The sequence below is a fragment of the Heliangelus exortis genome, chromosome 3 (genome assembly GCF_036169615.1).
Source record: "Heliangelus exortis chromosome 3, bHelExo1.hap1, whole genome shotgun sequence".
In the NCBI taxonomy this organism is placed as follows: domain Eukaryota; kingdom Metazoa; phylum Chordata; class Aves; order Apodiformes; family Trochilidae; genus Heliangelus; species Heliangelus exortis.
The window spans coordinates 68,729,881-68,751,998 of NC_092424.1; the positions used below are offsets into that span (position 1 = coordinate 68,729,881).

Below are 22,118 nucleotides of genomic sequence, written 5' to 3' on the forward strand. Positions count from 1 at the left end.
AGGAGGAGGAGGAGGGAGGGAGAGGGGGTGGGAGGGGAGGGGGAGAACAGCGGCAGAGAGAGAGAGACAGAGGGAGGGAGAGGGAGAAAGGCGCGTGCGAGGGCGCGCGCCTGTGTGTGTGCGAGGGAGACCGCGCGCGCGCCGGCGGGGCGGCGCGCGGGCGAGGACAGGCAGGCGGGGGTCTGCGCTCGCTGCGGCGGGGGAAGAGCCGCCGGGCGGGCTCCGCGCTCGCTCGCTCGCTGCCTCCCTCAGTGCGTGCCTCGGCGGCGGCGAGCAACATGTTCTCAGTGCGGATCGTGACTGCCGACTACTACATGGGCAGCCCGCTGCCCGGCCTGGACCCCTGCCAGTCCCACTTCCGAGAGGCCCCGACCAAGCGGGTGCCCGTCGTCAGAGTCTTCGGCGCCACCCCTGCAGGTAAGGGACCCCCCGTCGTCCCCGTCGCCGCCCGCCGCCCCCCTCCCCTCCGCCGGGTGGGGACGGCCTCGCTGCGGCGCGGGTTCTGCTGGCGCCGGGCCCGTCGCCGGCCCTCCCGTGGCGCGGGCAGCGGCAGCTCCTGCTCTTTGTGGCTGGGTCGCGCCCCCCCCATCCCTCTCTCCCTCCCTCCCTCCCCACCCGCCCCTGCGGCGTGTCTCACCTGCCAGCGGCGGCTGCGGGGAAGTGCGACCGGGCCCAGCCGGCCCCGGGCACCGCGGGGCGGCGGCCGGCGAGGAGGGTACCTGCCCCGGCTGTCCCCGGGGGGGCGGGGAGGGAGCCCAGCAGCCGCCGGCGGGCGGAGGTGTCGCGTAGCTTTTCCCCTGCCCGTCCGGTGGCGGGGCCGGGCCGCAGGTGCGGGCCGTGGCGGAGGGGTCGCGACCGCCGGGGCTTTGTGCGCGACGCGGCCGGCGTTGGGGCTGCCCGGAGCGAGCGGCGGCAGCTGTGCAAACACCGGGGGTAGCCGGCCGCCCCCTGCCCCCCTTCCCCCACCCCTGTAAAGGGCAGGATCCCGGCCCCTGGGCACGGGGGGGGCGTAAAGGCGGCTCATTAGGAGATGGGTTTCTGCGGTGCCGAATGGCGAGGGGTGAGTCTGCAAGGGGAAACCTTGGAACGTAGTCACAAGTGAGAGTTGTGCAGTACTTACAAAGTGGGGATTTTGTTGATCTTACGCTTAGCGTGGTACAAACCGCGTAAAACGGGAGGCATTGGTGCTGCACTGCAGAAGGGAAGGAACGTCCTAACCGCTGGCCACATGTTGCCCCCTGAGACTTCCTAATGTCACATCCCGCTTCTTCATTGCCTTTTCTCTGTGGACTCACGGTTATAGTGCATATTTCACGTATGTTTCTGTTCATCAGAACAAATTTCTAAGAAATTTAATATTGAGGACAATGAATTTTTCTGTAGCTCACCCACACATTAAATAGTAAGTTTGGAAGAAAACCCAGCCCATTTCTTTGATACATTAGACATGTTGAATATCATTGCTTGTGATTCCTCATACTTAGGTTGTGTAATGCTGACCTTGGGAATATAGGTATTTCTGCATACTTTTTTGACTTGCATGTTGAAAATGAGGTATTGGTATATACATTTAACATTAGGCAAGACAAAAAGCACAGAATAAGAAAGCCCAGTAATGGTATCTTTTGTGTCACCAGGTTATTATAGTAGAGCAGATTTTTTTGTTGGGGATGGGTTTTTTGATTTTGGTTTGTTGTGTATTTTTTTTTTAAATTCAGAATTATCCATCCTCTGTTTAGACACAGCAAAATGTAAAATATTAAACCTGTTGTGATCTGGTGCATCTACAGCTTCAAATTATTAAGTGGATGAGTGGGATTAATAGATACAGTATTGAAATAGTGGGGCCTATTTTATTGTAGTTCTAATTTTGCATACAAAGGAGATATTATGTAATAATATTTATGTAATGGCATGAGTAGCTATTTCATTATTAAAAAATGTAGAGCCTGAGGTTGTCTGGCAGGTAGCAGGCTTTCTGTGTGTGCGTGTGGTTAACTCATTAAGGCTTATTTTCTTTTAAGAAAATGTTTAGGCTATGCCATATCATGAATGTGGCATCATAAAGTAAACAGTGAAGTAGTTTAGTTGTCCAGCTGTTAGAAACACAGGAGGAAATCTCTGGCTTCCCAAACCGTAAACTTTAATATTAGTTTGCATAATAGAAGCATTTTAAAGTCATTTTGGTTAGAGAAGATACTTCACATAGTCTGCAAAGGAAGTGTGACTTGGCTGTCTTGTATTTATTTTGTTGTTAAACATTTCACTGGCTTTTTTTTTCCTTTCTATACCTTTACCAAATGTTTGCTAGTAAGCTTCAAGAACTTATTATATCTCTGCATTATTTTCTCTTTTTTAAAAAACAAGACAAATATAATTCTCTCTCTTTTCAGAGGTGTTGGATCTAAGCAGTCATTGTCAAATAAATGTGACTTGAGAGAGGACTGTCCCTTTATTTGCTTCATGGTTGAAATAAAAAATGAAATTAAGTGTAACCACTTACATCTACATTGACATTTTCTTTGAGGAAAAAGAAATAGTGAAAACAACTTACAATATCCTGTGTAAGACAGTGGGGTGTGCTTACTGTTTGGCTTACATCCAGCGTGATGCTTGCCTTCCCTTAAGTTGGTCTGGGTAAGAGTAACCCTTTCTTTCTGGGTTTAATGTGTATGTCTTGCTTGTGGGAAAGTTGCTCAGTTGCCTTGCTGCCTACATGGCAGCAAACTTCAGTGTCTGTATAGGTTGCTTCACCTCCAGGATGATTAGCACTGCTCGGGTCTTAGCCTGTTTAATACTGTGTGTCCATGCTGTGCAGCTAATTAGGAGTCAGGTTCAGAACAGACTCCAAATTCTACCTGCTGAGTGAAGGGGGATTGATTCATATGTGGAAGTGGCTTACGCCTGTCTTTAGAAAGTCAAATGTCTAGTAGCAGTGTATCTTGTGTCTGGTATCATCTATGGATGTTGGCTCTGAAAGCTCCTATTTACTCTTTCTGCCTCTTCTGGAGGTATTGTGCTTGGTGAGTTATATGAATGACGAGGGTTGCCAGTGTGCTTATCTTTGAGAGCTCTGTGTAATCCTGCACTCTACAGTTGATTTGTGAAGCTTTGCTGGTACAATCTGTAAGGTAAAGTGGTTTGTGGTATGGTTGTTGGGGGAGGGAAAAAACAGATTTTTAATTAATGAAAAGATAAACTCCTAGAATGGACTGTGTTGGCAATAATGTTTGACAGCTTCTTGTGGTATTTTGAAGAAGAAATCTCATTGTATATGACAAGACTGCAAGTCATATCTTCATGTCCTACATCTTTGCATAATAAGAGCTTGAAAGGCCAGGAATCAAAATTTCTTTTTAAACTCAAAGATCCACCTACTGTTTTCCGTTTTTCTGTGTAATACAAAGAGTAAAATTCTGACTACAAATGCAAAAGGTGAAGTGCGTTAGAATTTGTTTGAATGATCTTAGCTGGTTGAGCCATTTCATTCCTTTGTAGCCATTTGGTGCTTGAAGCAGACTGGCATGTCTGCTCACATAATGACTCAAAAATGTAATTTCAGAAATGCTACAACACTGCCATGGTGGTAATACAATGAAAGCAGTGTTAAATTCGTGCTTTTTTGTCTAAGATCATAGCTATTATATGATACAGTAGACTTTGTATCTCTAAAGGAGTCTCACAATTTTGCTGTTTATGCTTAAAAACAATTGGTTTTCATTCACTATCAAAATTTCCTTGTATTCTCAGGCAGTGCTGCTTTTCTGGTAGCTAGCAATTTATATACACGTTTTGAGTCAAAAAATTTTGAGAAATTGCTGTGTTTATTACAGTAAAATCATAATGAAAATTGAATTTTCTGCTCACATGTAGTCTTTTGTTTAATTGGTAATTCTTGAATTGTAATTCTTGTTGCTAAGTCGTGGTGTGTGGAGGGATCAAAGTTTTGACTTCCTTCCTTCTAGTTTATGGTCATTTCAAGCTATTTGAATCCTTCCTCAAAATATGTGAGGGTTCAATTGAGCATTTCTGTCAGTTGCTTATTCAACTACAGGAAGACAGAATCAAGCTGTAAATCTACCCATAAAGAAGTCAAAGTGAGAGTAGATGTCATCTTAGGAGAGGCATTAACAAACAAGCTGAGGTTGCTAAATTATCACTTCACTTAAGACAGTACCAGTAGCTGAAGACAATAATTGTGAACTGCACACTAGATACCTGTTGGTGTATGATAATAAGGATTGTAAAACAGCTGAAATATTTATGAAAATGAGAATTCTGATTTGGGCTTGATTTGAAGGTGATCTATGTGATAAATCGTAAGAAATAGGTTTGCATTTTAAAATTGCTTTTGAAAGGGTGTTAGATTGAAAAATATGGGCCTTTGGAGAAGCAAATTAGGAACTTACCTTAGAAAAAACAATGTATCATTTGGGAAACAACGTAACTCTTTTTTCCTGAACGCCCACTTTATTATACTTGTGTCTTTTTGAAAGGCTTTGTATTTTACATTATGAAATTACTGATCCAAGAATGAATCTTCAGGGCAGCACAAAAATTCAGCCAGAGGAGAGGAAGTTTTGAAGTTATTTTTCCATGCTTTTGATTTCAAGTTTTTCTGACGGTAGGTGTAATTTAGAGTAGGGGTTTAAAATTGGCAAAACCTGAATGTATTTCAGGTAGACAACTAAGTTTGGTGGATTCAATTCTCCTTGGTTTTTTAAGAGAGGGAGGAAAGCAGAGGCGAATGTTCCACCTCGAATCTGGCTCCCTTCCAGCAGCAGTAGCTCTGGTATGACTCAGTGAGGAGGCCTGCTTGTCTTCTCTCTTCTGTTCTTCCCTCCCCTTTCCCCCTTCACTGACCTGACCGTGCTGTCTATCTGATCCCAGTGTCTTTCTCTCCTCTGTTGCAGCTCGCTTGAGAAGGAATGAGCTCATGACAGGAACTTGCTGCTTTCTATGCTCAGCTCAGGATTAACTCTTTTCCCGCCCCCCAGTTTTGTTACCCTTTCAGACCATGTCCTGCAGAAGTTATTCCCAATAGCCTCTTTGGTTCATTATCCCAATGTTTGCAGCTCAGGATCATTCTGCTTGCTGCTACTTCCCACGTTCCATTTCTCAGAAGTGGGCACTTCTTTTTAACAGTAATTCCAGTCCCATCTGTGGCTTCAAAGTGAGGGTGTGAGGATGCAAAATAGGAATCGGCCATTGTGGTGAGGCTTATGCCTCTGCCTTACCTTTCTTCACCCTCTCTTAAAATATACCAACACACAACTCTAGGTAGAGGGGTTTATTCTGTGGACTACAGAACAGGCATGGCCTGGAAGATTTTCAGCATCATACAGGGTAGCTCAACTTCCAGCATACCATTGCTGCATCTTGCACCGTCAAGCTTGTACTTCTGAAGAGCTCTTTGAAAAACAGCCTCATGTCCATTTGTTTCTCTTTTCTCCAGAGGTTTGTAGCTTCTGTGAGATGTGAACAGGGCTGGAGTAAGAACAAGGAATCTGAGAGAAGGTATTTATTGTGAGAATGTGTTCAGTGTTTGAGTTTAGTCAACTACGTGATTGGAGGTCAAAACCTGTAACTTGGTTTTTAAAAGGATGTGTTTTCTAATGTGTTTTGGTGGTTTTGTAGGTTTTTGTTTGTTTGTGGCTTTGTTTTTTTGAAGAACCTTCTTTTTTGAAGCATTTGTTACATACTTGGTATAGATTGCCTGCTGAGTTATTTGAGCAATGAGAGACTGAATAAACTGTAAAATTCTACTCTGCAGACATGAAACTCATCAAGTAGTAAATTTAGTGCTCATATACACAGGTTGCTTTAATTCTGTCTTGAATAAACCTTAAAATACTGTGACAAAATCTATATTTTAACTAAAATCCAAGTGTTGGTTTCATAACCATTCTTCTCTTTGCTAATGTAGAGTGCCTCTTGGTTGAGTCACAGAATACATTTACACTTCTGTAATTCAATAAAAAAATACATGTATAATTGACAGTGCATGCTTAGAATTCCATCAGCAGCAGATTCCAAAATGTTTCACAAAGTAGCTGCATCTATATTAAGTCTTGGGACTGATTTTTATGGTCAGTCCCCCTGGAAGTAGACTAACAGTTTATCTACTTCAACTACAACTTCCAGTTCTGTTACATATTTCTTAAGGGTGTATTTTGGCTGCTTGTTGAAATAGCTTCTTTTTTAGTGTGTAAAATGTATCTCCTCAAAATAACACACTGGCCTGAAAATAGTTGTCTCTCTTATGTTTACCAGAGTAGCACATGCATATCACAACTGAGGTTGGCAGGATTAGACAGTGTATAAACACTCGCTGAGAAACAGCTCCTTTTCAGTAATTTCTGCAGTCTCAGTAGAAAAGATAAATCTCTGGAAGAAGGAAACAGGTGCTGTAATATAATGCTATCCCTTTCTCTTCTTAATCTTTTGTTTCAAAGTCCCAGTATTGATCATTTAATGTCCTGTTCTGCTAACTGTTGTCATTACCCTGTGTTTGTCCTTTACCCTTGAATGACTTGATTGACCTCTGTGTGCAGTGGGCCTCTGAGAAGGATGATGATGATGATGACAGTGAAAATGTAACCATTTGGAAAGAAGCAGCCTGAACACTCACTGAAAGATTTACAGTGGATGTTTGGTCTCACATATCAAGCAGCTGAAATATTTCAGAATGAGGGGACAAGGTCACTGGAGATTCAGTCTCATGTCAAGGGAAATCTGATCCAAATCTCAGGACAATTAGCAGCCAATTTTTTTTAATGAAGCAGTCTTTTATCTCCAGCTATTGTAAAGCCAGCTTCTGGAAAGCCAGCATCTCGTCTTGATCATCAGTCATCATTTGATGTTGAGTTGACGACTGATGAACATGCTTCTTCCCCTCTGTCTGCCATTTCATAGGTGCTGTCCCTGTGTGTTACATTTGTGGGTGCTTTTTAAGTTCCTATATATATCTTCTCTATATTATATTTATTCTACGAGGAAAAATTGTTTCACTGTCTGAATTGCTATGTTGCATTTCAGGAGCAAGTTCCTGACAGCAAGGTATTCTTGTAAAGAGGAGAAGGCTTTTGCTTAGGGTCTCACATCAAATTGATAGCAGAGCTGCTAGTACACTAAAGAAGCTACTGCCTACAAGCAGTGTTATTTCTATGCTACTACCCTGCCCAGTAATAAATTAACAATGAAATAATGTTCCTTTATATGCTGACCAAAGCTATCTATAGTTGTGGTAGCAATTACAACATTAAGGCCTAGGCTTAATTAAAAAGGTCCAGAGACTACTTGCAAAGATCTGCCATGTAATCTGTTGAGTTAGGCTGTAATTGCACTATTATTCATAATGTCTACATGTATTTTGTTGAAAACAATAATTTTAACAAATACAGTGGAATAGTCAAGTATGTGAGCTTACAGACAGGCAATATTTTTTTGCCTGATACATTTACTTTACGACTGAGGATAGAGCCCAAAATATACAAGAATCTAATCAAATACCATAAAAGTTTGTACCAAATATAGGGACTTTCTGAAATAAGTGTTTGCATAGGCTTAATTCAAGCACATTTTTTAAGGTTCTTATATTTCAAGAGCTGCTTTTTATTATAAGACATTATAAAGTATATAGAAGTTTGTGGGTTTTTTGTCGGGCCATTTAAATAAAACTTCACACTTCCTGGCTTGAGGGATGGGGGTGGGGATATATGGCTTATTAGGGAACCATTTGATGTCTGTATGCTCCAGCCTTTCTGTGATCAGCAGGGAGCCAGCCATTTTGGATAACTCTGTCACCCACTCCTGGATTTGCAGTCTGCCACATTGACTGCACATTCATGAGCTCATGTTATGTGTACATGTGCATCCCTTCTCAGGTTGTGGAGTCATCGTCCTTGGTGATATTCAGAAGCCACCTGGGTGTGGTTCTGGGGAACTGACTAGGTGGCCCTGCTTGAACTTTGGGGACTTTGGACCAGATAACCTCCAGAGGTCCCTTCCAGCCTCAACCATTCTGTGATTATTGAGATTATTCTTGTCAGCACTGAGTGGTCAGATGCTTTGTACAGCCTCTTCATGCGTCCAGGTAAACACCGTTGCACCAAAATGGTATGGAAAGATTGCCAGGTAGCTGTCTTTTAAGTTTATTACCCTGTAACTAAAAAAGTTACTGGAAGTTTTTGGAGGTGTTAGTGAAAACCGATTTAGATTTGGAAAAAAGGAAAAGAAAGAGTATACACTACAGAGACCATTGCTAGGTTGGGTTTGTCCTTCAGTGACAGGTTCTTCTCCTAAAAATTACAGAGAAAATGGGAGCAGCCACTGCTTATTTACATTCAAGTTGTGCCTCTCTGCTGTTTGCTGACTAAACCAGTGTTTACTGCAGCAAGGCTCTATGTCCTATTTTAGGTGCAATATCAACATGCGGTACTCGGTGGGAATATTGAAAGGGCTGTGGAATGTTGCACCTAATCCATAATACTTGGCATTACTCCTCAGGGGAGGTTTACAATACAAGTTTTCTGAGTTTTGTGTAATGAGATGTATAATGAGTCTTTCATTTTGTGTTTGAAACTACCTAGGTGGGTTTCTGTGTAGCACAGATCTTGTTAAGCTGTGGGAATTGGAAACTGATTTAGTCTTCACTTCTGCAGGTACTGCCCTCAGATCAGTACTGAATAATTTTTTATTGCTGGCACCCCTATTATATTTATTATCCAGATGAGAAAGTTATTTTCTGGAGTTATTGGTATAGCAACTTTTACATTTCCTTTTAAAAAGTTACCCATTTAACGTAGTTAAAATGTTGCAAAAGACTTTCATTACAGATGAATCTTCCTTCATATTCCTGTATTATTTTATCCATTGACCATTAAGAAAATGGCTTTGTGGCATTTACATTTGTAAGCAATGAAACCTGCTTTACTGCGTGTATGAAATAAGGGGAGTTTGCAGGCAGCTTTTTATAATGAGGTAAAATGAATCTATTTTTAAAGTACTTGCTATCAAATATTTTAAATTTTGAGCTGTTAGAATTATCTGTGTAGAACTGAGGATAACCTTCCTTGCTCTTAGACCTAAATAACAGCATTACAACAACCCAGTGCTACTGTATTATCTGTTTGTCTCTTTCCTAGAAGATAGAAGTGTTTTTGTTTTTTTTTTTCATCCTCAGATTAATGTTGAGATTGGAAGGGACCTCTAGATATTGTCGAAGCACCCTGTTCAAAGCAAGGTCACCTAGACCAGCTCCAAGGATAGAAATGCCACGGTTCCAGTATTTAACCACCCTCACAGTAAAACCAACCAACCAAGCAAAAAAAACCCCAACATTTCCTTCCCCATTTCTATCCCCCACCCCTCGAGTCCTTCTTGAGGCTACAAGATCCTGGCTTGCCTGACCTTCCCTTATATGTCAAGCCCTTAATCATCTTCATGGCCTGTGTGTCTATGTCTGTCCTGTTCTGGAAAACACAGACCTGGACCCCACACTCCAGAGGAGTTTTACTGGTGTTCAGGAGAAGGTTTGTGCCCCGTTGACCTGCTGGTGGTGCTCTCCCAATGCAGCTCAGGACAACGTTGGCCTTCTTTGCAGCTGAGGCACATTGCTACTTTGTGTTCATCCAGGACAGATTCATCCTTGGGTTCTTTTCTGCAAAACTGCTTTGCAGACATTCTGCCTCCAGCTGGTGGTAGTGTGTGGAGTTACTCATCCCTGGGTGGGGAGCTTATGTATCCCCTTTTTGGGGCTTCATGAGATTCCTCTCTGCCCTTTTCTCCAGCCTGTCAAGGTCTTGCTGACAGGACTAGCACAATCCTCTGGTATATGAGGCTCTCCTTCAAATTTTATCATCTGCAAACTTGCTCAGGGTGCATCTCTCCAATGCCCAAGTCATTAATGAAGATGTTAAACAATATTGGCCTCAGTATTGACCTGTAGAGTATGTGACAAATTACTGGCCCCATGTTCCATTATTGCAAAGCTGCTTCTGCTCACGTTTCATTTTTTTCTCTGTTACGCAACAATCAGATCTGTTTTAGAGCTCTCTAGTGTGTGTTTTGTAGTCACCTCTTCCTTTTTTAACATGCCATACTCTGAGGTGAATGTATACACACATCTAATTTCTGATTACAGCAAGGTTTGGTTTATAGTGTTTATAAAACTTCTGTGTAGATACCTTGGGTTATGGAAACCCAGTATGGTTATGTATGGTATGGTTATGTAAAAGTAATAAATCCTGGGTCTGTATTTTCTAGTTTTTAATGGTATGTTTTAACCAAGCAGAAGACATAGGAATAATGTAAAATAACTAAATGTAAGTAATCATTTGGCTGAAAAGATGTTCTGTATCAGAAATAGAGTTTTAAATTGTCCCATGTTTTCTTTACTTCAGAAAAGTGGCATATGTTTTGCATAAAGTAATTTAACTTGCCATAGCAATTCAGGTCATTCTTCCTTAAGAGCCGTGCATTAAAAAAAAAAAAAAAAAAAAATATGTGCATTCACATGTGCATTTGTAAACTATCAGTTCCCATGCAGAGATGAGTTTAGCATCTTTACAGTCTAGATTCCTGTTTTGAGTCTGATGCATTAAAAAAAACAAAAAAAGCCACTCTCACTAACAAAACCTTGGGATAGATGGGAAGAACAGAATAAAGTTTTGCTAAGCACTTACAGATTGTGCCAACATGTTGGGTTTTGGTGAGCTTGTGTTCTTATGCCAGCAGTTGGAAACCTAATCAAGGAAATAAATACTCATTTTTAACCACCGCTATATTAAAGATGAAAGACTTACGAACAGAAACCAGTTGTTTAAGGCAGTGTGCAGATAATGGCGGATAGTCCTCGCTTGAAAAAAAAAAAAAAATTACATTCTGTATAAACTGAGCATTAAAATGTGTAGAAAGAATGATATGTTGTGAAAACAGATGGCATGGCAATATTGTTAGTCATTAGTTTGAAGTGGAATTTTGTAGGAGGGATTGCCTGAATGGAAAAACAGGAGGAAAGGATGTGTTGAAAGGAAGGCTGGGAATGGAAAGGAATATGTAGAGCATGTGAGGTGAGCTGGGGAAGGGAGGTTGCAGGAAGGAGAGTGCTGAGAGCCAGGACTGTGGAAAATATTGATGTTGGAGTTGAAACAACAGGGACCAGTTATCTAAGGCTGCTCCCATTTGGTTTCACTTGCTTTGGCTTATGGGACTGATTCATCCCCTGGAATTTCTTATCTCCAGACTTGTGGCTGGAAGTAGATGAGGTGTTACATGAGGTTTATTACTCTGTGCAGTGGGAGAAGAGGGAAAGAAAACAAAGTCTGTCCGTCCGTCTCCCCCTCCTGCCCCCAGCTGAGAACTGTCCAAGAACATGGTAGAGAACTACAGTATGCTCATGAGCACTGTACAGTTTATGAGCACTTTTTGTGTTGCCTGCTTTCATGAAAATCTGTGTTGTTATTTTTAGATTAAGGACTATGAAAATGTAAATGAAATGAATTCTAAATATCTGGTGTTCATCTTCCCAGTGTGTTGGTAGAAACAAACTAAAACCAGCCAGACTTCAAGCCTGGCTCTGCATGTATGATGCATTCACAGGGAAATACATCTTTTGCTGGCAGAGAAAGATAGGTTGGTCTGCATAATGTAGATCCACATGTGGCAGATTTTAAAAACAGATCAAGTCCCAAACGCAGTAAGAAAGAGGTCACGTCTTCAACTGATCATTTCTTCTTTAGCGTAAAAGGGCTTTCTGTAGCCTATTCATTTGTCATGTTCTTCAGCTGCTTCCCTAAAATCTTACTTGTTATGAGTAGGCTTGATTTATTGAAAGAAAACCTTACCAACATCTTATTCTAAGTTACTCTTTTTTTTTTCAGAATATCATTCTCTTATGGAAACCACTAGCAATACAGTATTGTAATTATTTTCAGTAATTCTGCTTCTGTAGCCGCTGGACTCATAGTAAACAATTGAATTTCAATGAATATTTGAATTCTATCGTTTTAAAAATATGAGTAATTGTATATTTTACTTGTAGTTACCTTCATCACCAGGGACTTGGTATTTTGAGAGCAGAAGTTTACGCATTTGACAATAAATTTGTGGAGTTAAAATGGCGATGGAAAAATAACAGTAGATGACAGTAGAGTTGGCCAGAGAACATTTAGTAAGAAGCTGGTTTAGGAGAAAACCTGGTGACTAAGATTGCAATGTAAAGCTTTTATTGTCTGAAGATAATTTGGCATCCGAGAGTGAGAAGAAGCACCAGTAATGTTTGAAACTGAGTAATACAAGACTTTGGCTGTTTTCACAACTGCTTTGCAGCATCCATCAGTTGCAACCTAAAGCTTGATCATACAGCTGAATTTCTGCGTATGCCTGTAAGATAGATTGATGAGTTTTAAAATATAGTAGCTTGCATTTTTTTTATTCTAATTGATGATTTTAAGTGTTTTTATGGTGTGCAGTATTGAACAGGGGTTTCTTAGTCCAAGAGTTTGATGCATCAACCATCACATTGCATAAATGTTGATTTCTGAAACCATTTGATTTTATTTGACTGGTGCTTGGACAAATGCACAGCGTCATTATTTGTTAGTGCTTTTACACAAGGCAGTCACTTTGAAGGGGAAAGACTGATGCAAGGTAATTGCCGAGCTGAGGAAGTTTTGAGGGGGACACTGTTTGGTTTGGGATTGTTTTTTTTGTGGAGGTAAACTCGGTCTGTTGTCCTTAAATAATTGGGTTCTTTGGTAGAGTGGTGTAATTAAGGTTTCAACTATTCTAGAGCTGAAAGCAACTTTTCTGTTTCAGGGTATTTAGAGAGCTGCTTATTGATGCTGTAATGAATAACTAAAAAAGGGTAGATGATTTTTCTACCAGTTTTCGGTTCTGTAATACTAGAGGTAGTATTTTCATGTGAGGACTACAAGAAGATAGATACATGAAGAGAAAAAAAGGAAAAAAAACCTGGGGAATTAGAAGTCCATTCCATCTGCAGCTATGAAGGAGTCTCAACTTTTCTCCTTTAAAATATTATTAAAAGGGTTTCTTAATTTCTTCAAATATTTGGTGACCTGTTACAGATACCAGCCATTCATTAACATAAACAGACCCACTGGAGTTAAATATATTCTGCTATTCTGAATAAAAGCCCAGCTCTTCAGTATTTCTAAATTGTACATTAAAATGCATACCCAGAACCAGTCTTTTTTGGCAGAATTGAACTTGGTACAGCTGTTACAAATCTTGAGTTTTCAACAAGATTTTGCATGTTTAAATTTAATATATTTCTATTTCTTCACCTTTCTTTGCAATTAAGTCATCATTGGAAAGTTCTGCAACTGTCGTATTGATGTCTTACAGTTTTTAGGAGAGGAGGAATCTGTGATAGGGAAAGAGTGCTATCCACTAAATATTTTTCTCTGTCAGTGTTGGAGTGATTGGTTATGAGTGTAGAATCTTGTGATTGTACTTTGAAGTGTTTCATCTGTTGGCATGGGCTTGGTAGGGAAAATTAAAATGTTTTGAGAAAATATTTTTTAAATGCATTTAAAGATAAAACTTGAAATTGTGAGTGATAAGTGTCATCTATAGAAAATGAATGATTTCTAGTAACTGTATATATTTTTTATATCAATTTTCTAAATATTTTTTAAAATAAATTCTTGTTACTGGTACCAGCCAAAATCTCTCAGTATCCCCTTGTTACTTCTTGAGAAGATTTTTCTAGGACATTTACATTGCTGGCGAAAAGGATGGCACAGTCTGTCTGTCATCATGGTAGTGAACTGGACTTCAATTGTAACTCCACAAATTCTTTCCAGTTCTCTACCTAAGGAATAAACCATGATGTCTTAGTTGTAATTACTGTTATAATACTAACCAATTATTTTTAAATGAATGTTTTTTCTTTCCTCGTTGTAGTGCTCGTATTGTCTCCATTTAAAAATATATGCAAAAACTAAATGTAGTTCTATATAACACTTAAAAAAAACACTTAATGAAATAAAAAAGGTTTAAACAACAGCCTGGTCTCTAAATTGGAAAGATATGTATTCAGTGGATGGCTAAGGAGTCGACTGGATGTTTGCATTCAGAAGTGTTGTGGTTGATGGCTTGATGACCAAATGGAGATCAGTGATGACTGTCATTCCTCAGAGGTTGTTGCTGTTTAACATCTTTGTTGGTGACATGGACAGTGGAACTGAATATACCTGCAGCAAGTTTGCTGATGGCACTGTGGTGCTGTGTGGTGCCATCAAAATGCTGGAGGGAAAGAAGGCCAAAGGTACCTTGACAGCCTTGAGAGGTGGCCCCATGACAACCTCATGAGGTTCAACAGGGCCAAATGCCTGAGAAGCTCGACACAAGCCAGTGACATGTGCTTGTAGTCTGGAAAGTCAGATGTGTCCTGAGATGCATCAAACCTCCTGCTCAACCAGTAGGTTGAGGGAGGTAATTATCCCCCTCTAATTCACCTCCATGAAACCCCACCTGAAATACTGTGTCCAATTCTGGAGCCTGCAACACAAGAAGGACAGGGAGCCAGTCCAGAGGAGGGCTGTAAGGGTGACCAGAGGGCTAGAGCACCTCTCCTGTGAAGACGGGCTGAGAAAATAGAGGTTGTTCAGCCTGGAAAAGAAAAGGCTTCAGGGAGATCTTAGAGTGGGCTTCCAGTACCTGAAGGAGCCCACAGGAAAGCTAGGGAGGAATATAAGGGCTTGTTGCAACAGGGCAAGGGGTAATGGCTTTAAACTGAAAGAGGAAAGATTTAGGTTAGACATTAGGAAGAAGTTATGCACTACACTGGTGGGGAGGAACTGTTAAAAGGTTGCCCAGGGAAGTTGTGGATGCCCCATTTGTGGTAGTGTTCAAGGCCAGGTTGGATGCAGCTTTGAGCAGCCTGGTCTAGTGGGAGGTCTCCCTGCCCATGGCAGGGGGGGTTGAAAGTAGATGGTCTTTAAGGTCCCTTCCAACCCAAACCATTCTATAATTCTATGATATTCCAGAGTTCAGCAACTGTTTTTTAGCATTTCATTACACATTGCTTTTTTCCAAAGCACTGTGTTTTAAGAAGTCTCTAATTTGAATGCTTAAAATATTGTGATTATTAATACATAATATAAGCAAACTTTATATTCTCTGATATTACTGTTTGCAAGTTAGGATCAGAACTGATGGGATATGACCTTTTTCTGTGTTGGGTTGTGGCTTTTTTCTATTTTTGATTAATTTTCAGTTAACCAACAGAATTCATCACCATGATACATGACATAATTTACAAAGAGAACCGTGTTTTTTTCATCAACCTCTGGTCTAGTAGCTGCCAGCATTTAGAACAAGGAAATCTCCCAAGTTGGTACTGGAGACTGGCCATGTAAAAGGATAAGGTGCCAACTGCATTAAGTGTTGCTTTTCTGGCAAATAGCTTCTGTGAACACTCATCCCTAACTCTAGAGTAAATCTGATCTGAGGCAGTTTCTAGTTTTGTGAGTTAGTTGAAGTTTAGCTCTGAATTAATGAAGTATAGGTCCCATCTGTAGTGAAAATTTTTGCTTTTTGACTGCTTTTGTTAATTGCACAGGGAGGTCAAGAGCTCTTTTTCCATTCAGGAGCTTCAGTCACATTTTAAAATAAGCTTAGTTGCAACTGGACATCCTTGTCTCTCTATTTATCTTTAAAAAGGCTTCTTAAATTAATCTGTCATGAGGCTTAATGGTATTTCTGCATAGGCCCAGTCATACACAAAAGGCTTTACTCCAGAGAGGGTTTGTAATGGTTGGAATTGATGTAGTTTTGTATTAGAGTTTTTCATGCCCTTTATCTGTTTAAAAAGCTCCCTCCCCCCCCAAGAGCCCAAATAACCCCTCCCCAAAAAACCCCAAATAACCCCCCCCCAAACAACTTAACACCCCAAACAAAACAAAACAAACAAAAAATTACTAGAAAATGTCTGTTAACACAGTTAGTACTACTGTTAGTAAAGAATGTGATGAAATGGAGTGGTATTTCCCAAAAGTGAGAAATAAACCAATAAAAATGGAACTGTGGATACAATTTAAACTCATCATTTCCATTAAGTGAAAGGTGAAAAAAAATTATAAATGCAGTAGAAAATTGTTTATAAATTTTATTTAAAAGTGGGTTGCACTTTTTCCAAAGGGCAGACAAATACTTATGTTCTGTAATTGTTAACAGAGACCTTAGTCCATAGCAATAGAACAATAGCAGCCACAATAACAGTATTAATTTTAAAAAATAGCACATTTAAAGATTTTTGTTAACTCTGTATTGTTGTAGGAAATAATGTATTAGATCTTATTTTAAGACAGTTTCTTAGTATTTGAGACATTTCAAGGGACAGTTCATCCGTTGAGTTCAAGGAAGTCTGCCAGTAGATGATTTGGCTAATAAGGTTCCATAACATCAAGATTTGATTTTTCAAAAGTATGTAATATTCACAATTCCTATAAAACTGCTTTGTTCTAGGAGTTCTGCCTGTTGTCGCTTTCTTATAGAAATGTGTGATAAGTGTTCTTATTTAGAAACAATAATTGGAGTACTGTGTTTTTTCTGTATGCATAATTGTCAAGGGTAGTTACTTGTGTGTAGGAGAAAATAAGCAGAACCCACAGTCTCATTTGTGATTTGCATATGAGATTAAGTTTTTAGTTCTTTAATTTTCATGTGATTGCTGTTTTTCACACAGTCACAACTTGGTTTTCAGCTCCCCCACGCTCCTCAGTTCTTGTCTTAAACAAAATTTTGTATGTCAAGCCTTGAAAATATGGTAATAATAAGATAAATCAAAAGACTTGCCATATCAAACTGCTGCCCTTTTTATGCAGTATCTCTGTTATTTGTTCATTGCTTTGTACTTTCACTAATTTCAGTTGTTTTAAATTGGACTAAACCATTGCAAGAGTTGTCCTTTAAAGATTATGTTCAAGATAGGAATCCTATGCAGAAACTTTGCCAAGACATTTGACTTTTCTTTCTTTTAGTTCTGTTCCTGCAAAGATAGTTTTTTTGGTTCTTTATCACGGATACAGACTGCATGACTGCAGTTCTGTCTGAAAGCCATGTGCACAGTCAGCAAATGGTTTTGTGCTTTAGAATACTTCAGTAATTCTTAATTTGATATTATGGATGTAGAATCAAGATTGAGGGACTGAACAGAATCAGGAGTGAGGGACTCAACAACTTGTAGAATTAGAATTCTCCAGAATTGTAGAATTGTTAGAATTTGTTAAATTGCTAATCTAATTGTTTAACTAACTTATTGTTTAACTAATAGTTTTGCAAACTAATTGTTGGAATTCTACTAGAATTGTACAAGGATTTTGAAGTGGGATTCATCCTCCTTTTCTTGTCTTTCTATGTCTTACAGCCCATAATTTAAAATAATGATATTCACCAGTGTTTCTAAGAATTCTCACAAGATGTATGCCTTTATGCCATAATATTGTGTGCAGATTTGTACAGCAAAACTATGAGCAATAGACTGGAAATAGACTTTGTAAAATCATAGAATGGTTTGGGTTGGAAGGGACCTTAAAGATCATCAAGTTTCAGCCACCCTGCATGGGCAGGGACACCTCCCACTAGATCAGGTTGCCCAAGGCCCCATCCAGCCTGGCCTTGAACACTTCCAGGGAGGGGGGAGCCACAACTTCCTTGGGCAACCTGTTCCAAATATGCATTGAAAAGTTATAAAACAAAAGGTATTATTTAGAAGGTTATGTTTTGAGTGGAACTAAAGATGGCTGTGTTCGTCAGTTTCCACTTAGTTCAATGAAGTTAATGCTTCTTGAAGATTTCAATATTTTGTACAAATAAATTATTTCAAAGACTCGAAGCATAGCTTTTTTTTTGTCCTTGAGGTTAAATTTTTTACTGTGTTGTGTCTTCTAATGTTTTTGAACTATATTCAAATACAAGTCTGCATACCTGCTGGTATACTTCTACTTTCTGAAAGAATTGTTTGAAGGGTAGTTCCTGACAAGGTTTGGCACACACAGTTCCTGACTTAAAAAAAAAAAATTAAAAAATCCCGGACAGGGAAACTTGGCAGACAGTCACATAGAAAAATAATAAGCATGCTTTTGCCAGAAGTGTTTGAATTTGTTACAGTCATCTGGTCTGGACTAGTAGCTGCTTAGAGATCTATGAATAGCAAAAGTAGAGGCAGAGGAGCAGTTTTTCTACAGGCGTGGGGTTGAAGTGGTTCTTATTTGGAAGTTTGCCTTTGTCATTGAAGAGTTAGAAGCAGAGGGGTTTTTCTCAAAAGTTTTTTTTTCTGACCAAATTGGTAAAAAATAATAAATAATTCTACTACTGTATTCATTTTGGAACAGGTCAGTGCAGTCATACCCTAGTGACACTGATGAATGATCTTCTGAAAAAAGCCAAGACAAAATATATATAACTTTACCTGTGTTTTTAGATCTCAGTCTTTTGGTAGATTTAGTGGCAGTTCTTTTAAGCTTTTCCTAGAAGTAAAGGAATTCTTTGCCTCTTGAAGGGCTAGAGCCCCAGAGGTTTCAATAGTCAGCTTCTCTTCAGGGTTCACAAGATTTACTATTATTTTCTCTCAATACAAGGTTTTCAGGTTTTTTTCCCATTCCACAGCCATCACTGTTAGTACTGTGATGTGGTGATCACTTGTGTGAGAAGTTCTCTTAGTCTGTGCTTTGCTCTCAGTGCCCTTTGTATTTATTTTACTTCTGATATGTTCAAGTTAATTGATTAGGATTTAATGTAGGAGTGTTGAAATCCACGATTTGCAGTGAAGTGTTGGTCTTAACTAGGCAAAATACTTTTTCAGCACAGATTTTTATTTCTGATTATGATTTGTTTCCTCTAGTTGTCAAAGTGTTTGAAAGTCCACTGGAAGAGTAAGTGTTCAAGAGCAGTCAAGAGGTGGTTAGGATATTCAGATTTTGTTTTTGTTTATTTTTCTGAATCTTTGAAAAATGCTTCTAGTATATATAAAACTACAAAATAAAGTAGAAGTCCTGATTTATAAATTAGCACAGTGCTGCACTGGTAATCTGATCTAAAATAACCCAAATCTACATTCACCTTTTGACCTACCTATGAATGAAAAGTATATCCTTTTCTTTATTGTCTTAAACTTTGCTATTAATACATCCAGGTTCTCTTGTTGTAGGTGACTAAGTTAAAAAATGTCAGTTGGTTCTTCATTTCACTATTAATAATCTCATCATCATTGTTCAAAGGATTGAATTCTCTCAAAATGATCAGGAGCTGGGACAGTGAAATAGATTTCATTGTCCAGAAAAAAAAATTATACCATTAGTTCTGGAAATACAGTACACATAATTCTGAATCTGAATGATAACAGTAATTATGTTCTGTGATACTGGTGCTCTCTGCGTTTTTTCTAGACTTGAACTGGGGCCTCAAGTTGAGTAATATTCTTACTGCCTTACAAAACTGTGAAACTGGCTGCACCCAGAGAATCCCTTTTTTTGTTTGGTTTTTTGTTTGGTTTGGCTTGGCTCTTTGTTTTTTGTTTTAAAACCAGTGTGAGGTGATGTTGACTTCATATTTCAACAAGCCAAAACTGTATTACTAGTCTTTATGAACTGTGAGTTAACTGCAGCAATAACTGTCTTACAGACCTCAGGGACAAAAAATTGGAGGTGTTTGTCAGTGTTTTTCTGAACTTGTATATTTTCATCTGTCTCCTGACACTGGGTAATTAGCATGGTGTTGTTGCATGGCTTCAGGAAGACAGCCTTTCTTTTCAGCTCTTGGAAATGTAAATAATTGCTTCTGAGGAAGACTCCTAAGTTCTCTTTTCAGATGTGTGTTCACAAGCAATTAGCAGTAAAGCTTTTGGTTCTTGCCTTAAAGTGTATCATACCATTTAACAGCATGTATGTGCTTTCTAATTAGGTCAAGTTTACTGACTTTAGGGAAAGTCATAGATTGCAAGCACATTCACTCAAACTTGCCATGACAATTCAAGTAAAATTATTAGAGGGCCTGTAGTCCTCCAGTCCTCTTGCAATAGTTGTTCTCAAAGAGCACATAAGCTGTCGTTTTGTGCTGGTAAAATCTTTTAAGAGGACTTAAGCATGCAAAGTAGAATATATCACTAGAGGTACGTGGATGAACAAATGCAATATTGAAGATGCAGAATCACTGAATGGTGTTTTACAAGCATAACCTGGGTCTTCAGATTTGATTACTAGTCATTGAGTTCTCCATGAGATAACCAGCTGCAAGGGTATCTAAACATGAATGAATAAAGGAAAAACTGGTTTCCTAGATGTATCATAGAATCACAGAATGTCTAGGGTTGAAAGGGACCTTAAAGTTCATCTAGGTACAGCCACCCTGCATGGGCACGGACACCTTCCACTAGGCCAGGTTGCTCAAGGCCCCATCCAACCTGGCCCTGAACACTTCCAGGGAGAGGGCAGCCACAACTTCCTTGGGTAACCTGTTCTAGTGTCTCACTATCCTCAAATTCATTAATGACTTCCTAATGTCTAACCTGAAGCTTCCCAATTCAAGTTTTAAGCCGTTTCCCCTTGTCCTCTCACTACACACCCATGCCAAAAGCCCTACCCCAGCTTTCTTGTAGACCCCTTCAGATATTGGAAGGTTGCCATAAGGTCACCTCAGAGCCTCTTTTTCTCCCAGCTGAACAACCCCAACTTCTTTAGCCTGTCTTTATACGGGAGGTGCTCCAGCCCTCTGATCATTTTAGTGGCTCTCCTCTGGGCACATTCCAGGAGCTCTATGTCCTTATTGTGCTGGGGACTCCAAAACTGGACACAGTACTCCAGGTTGGGGTCTCACAAAAGCAGAGTAGAGGGGGACAATCACCTCCCTCGACCAGCTGTCTGTGCTTCTTTTGATGCAGCACAGGACCCAGCTGGCTTTATGAGCTGCCGGTACACATGGACAGCTTATGTTGAGCTTCTGGTCCACCACCACGCAGAGTCCTTCTCAGGGCTGTCCACAATCCTTTCTCCTCCCAACATGTATTCATGCATGGGATTGCCTTGACCCAGGTGCAGAACCTTGTACTTGACGTTGTTGAACTTCATGCAGTTTGCACAGTCCACTTCTCAAGCCTGTCAAGGTCCCTCTAGATGGAATCTCTTCCCTCCAGCATGTTGACTTCCCCACACAGTTTGGTGTCATCAGCAAACTTGCTGAGGGCGCTTCTGATTCCACTGTCTGTGTCACTGATAAAGATGTTAAACAGCACTGGTGTGAGTACTGACCCTTGAGGAACACAACTTGTCACACATCTCCATTTGGACACCGATCACAACTCCTTGGGTGCAACCATCCAGCCAGTTCCTCATCCATCAAGTGGCCCGTCCATCTAATTGTTCCAGTTTAGAGTTCAGAATGTCACACAGGACAATGTTGAATGCTTTGCACAGGTCCAGGTAGATGACATCTGTTGCTCTGACTTTGTCCACTGAGGCAAATTTGCAGACGACACTAAGCTGGGGGGGGGAGTGTGGATCAGCTGGAAGGCAGGAGGGCTCTGCTGAGGGACCTGGACAGACTGGAGAGTTGGGCTGATTCCAATGGGATGAGGTTCAACACAGCCAAGTGCCGGGTCCTGCACTTTGGCCACAACAACCCCATGGGGAGCTCCAGGCTGGGGACAGAGTGGCTGAGAGCAGCCAGGCAGAAAGGGACCTGGGAGTTTGGATTGACAGGAAGCTGAACATGAGCCAGCAGTGTGCCCAGGTGGCCAAGAAGGCCAATGGCATCCTGGCCTGTATCAGGAACAGTGTGGCCAGCAGGTCCAGGGAAGGGATTCTGCCCCTGTACTCAGCATTGGTGAGGCCACACCTCGAGTACTGTGTCCAGTTCTGGGCCCCTCAGTTCAGGAAGGAGATTGAGGTGCTGGAGCAGGTCCAGAAAAGAGCAAGGAGGCTGTGAAGGGATCCAGCACAAGTCCTGTGAGGAAGGGCTGAGGGAGCTGGGGTTGTTTAGTCTGGAGAAGAGGAGGCTCAGGGGAGACCTCATCACTCTCTACAACTCCCTGAAAGGAGGTTGTAGCCAGGGGGGGGTTGGTCTCTTCTCCCAGGCAGCCATCAGTAAGACAA

The 22,118-nt window shown here is 40.6% G+C and overlaps 1 protein-coding gene across 3 annotated transcripts in view; it reads left to right on the plus strand.

The window, feature by feature from the left end:
* Window positions 1–29: 29 nt before the first annotated feature.
* The window catches only part of REV3L (REV3 like, DNA directed polymerase zeta catalytic subunit), a 116,292-nt gene continuing 94,203 nt past the window's right edge, over window positions 30–22,118 (plus strand). Inside the window, exon 1 of one of the 3 annotated variants that reach the window (XM_071741140.1) lies at window positions 30–417. In XM_071741140.1, coding sequence (XP_071597241.1) covers window positions 279–417 — 139 coding nt within the window. In that variant the 5' untranslated portion in view covers window positions 30–278. Of the gene's footprint in view, window positions 418–956; window positions 1,061–7,869; window positions 8,096–22,118 lie in introns of those variants that run through there. The other 2 variants (XM_071741141.1, XM_071741142.1) reach the window with 2 other exon arrangements.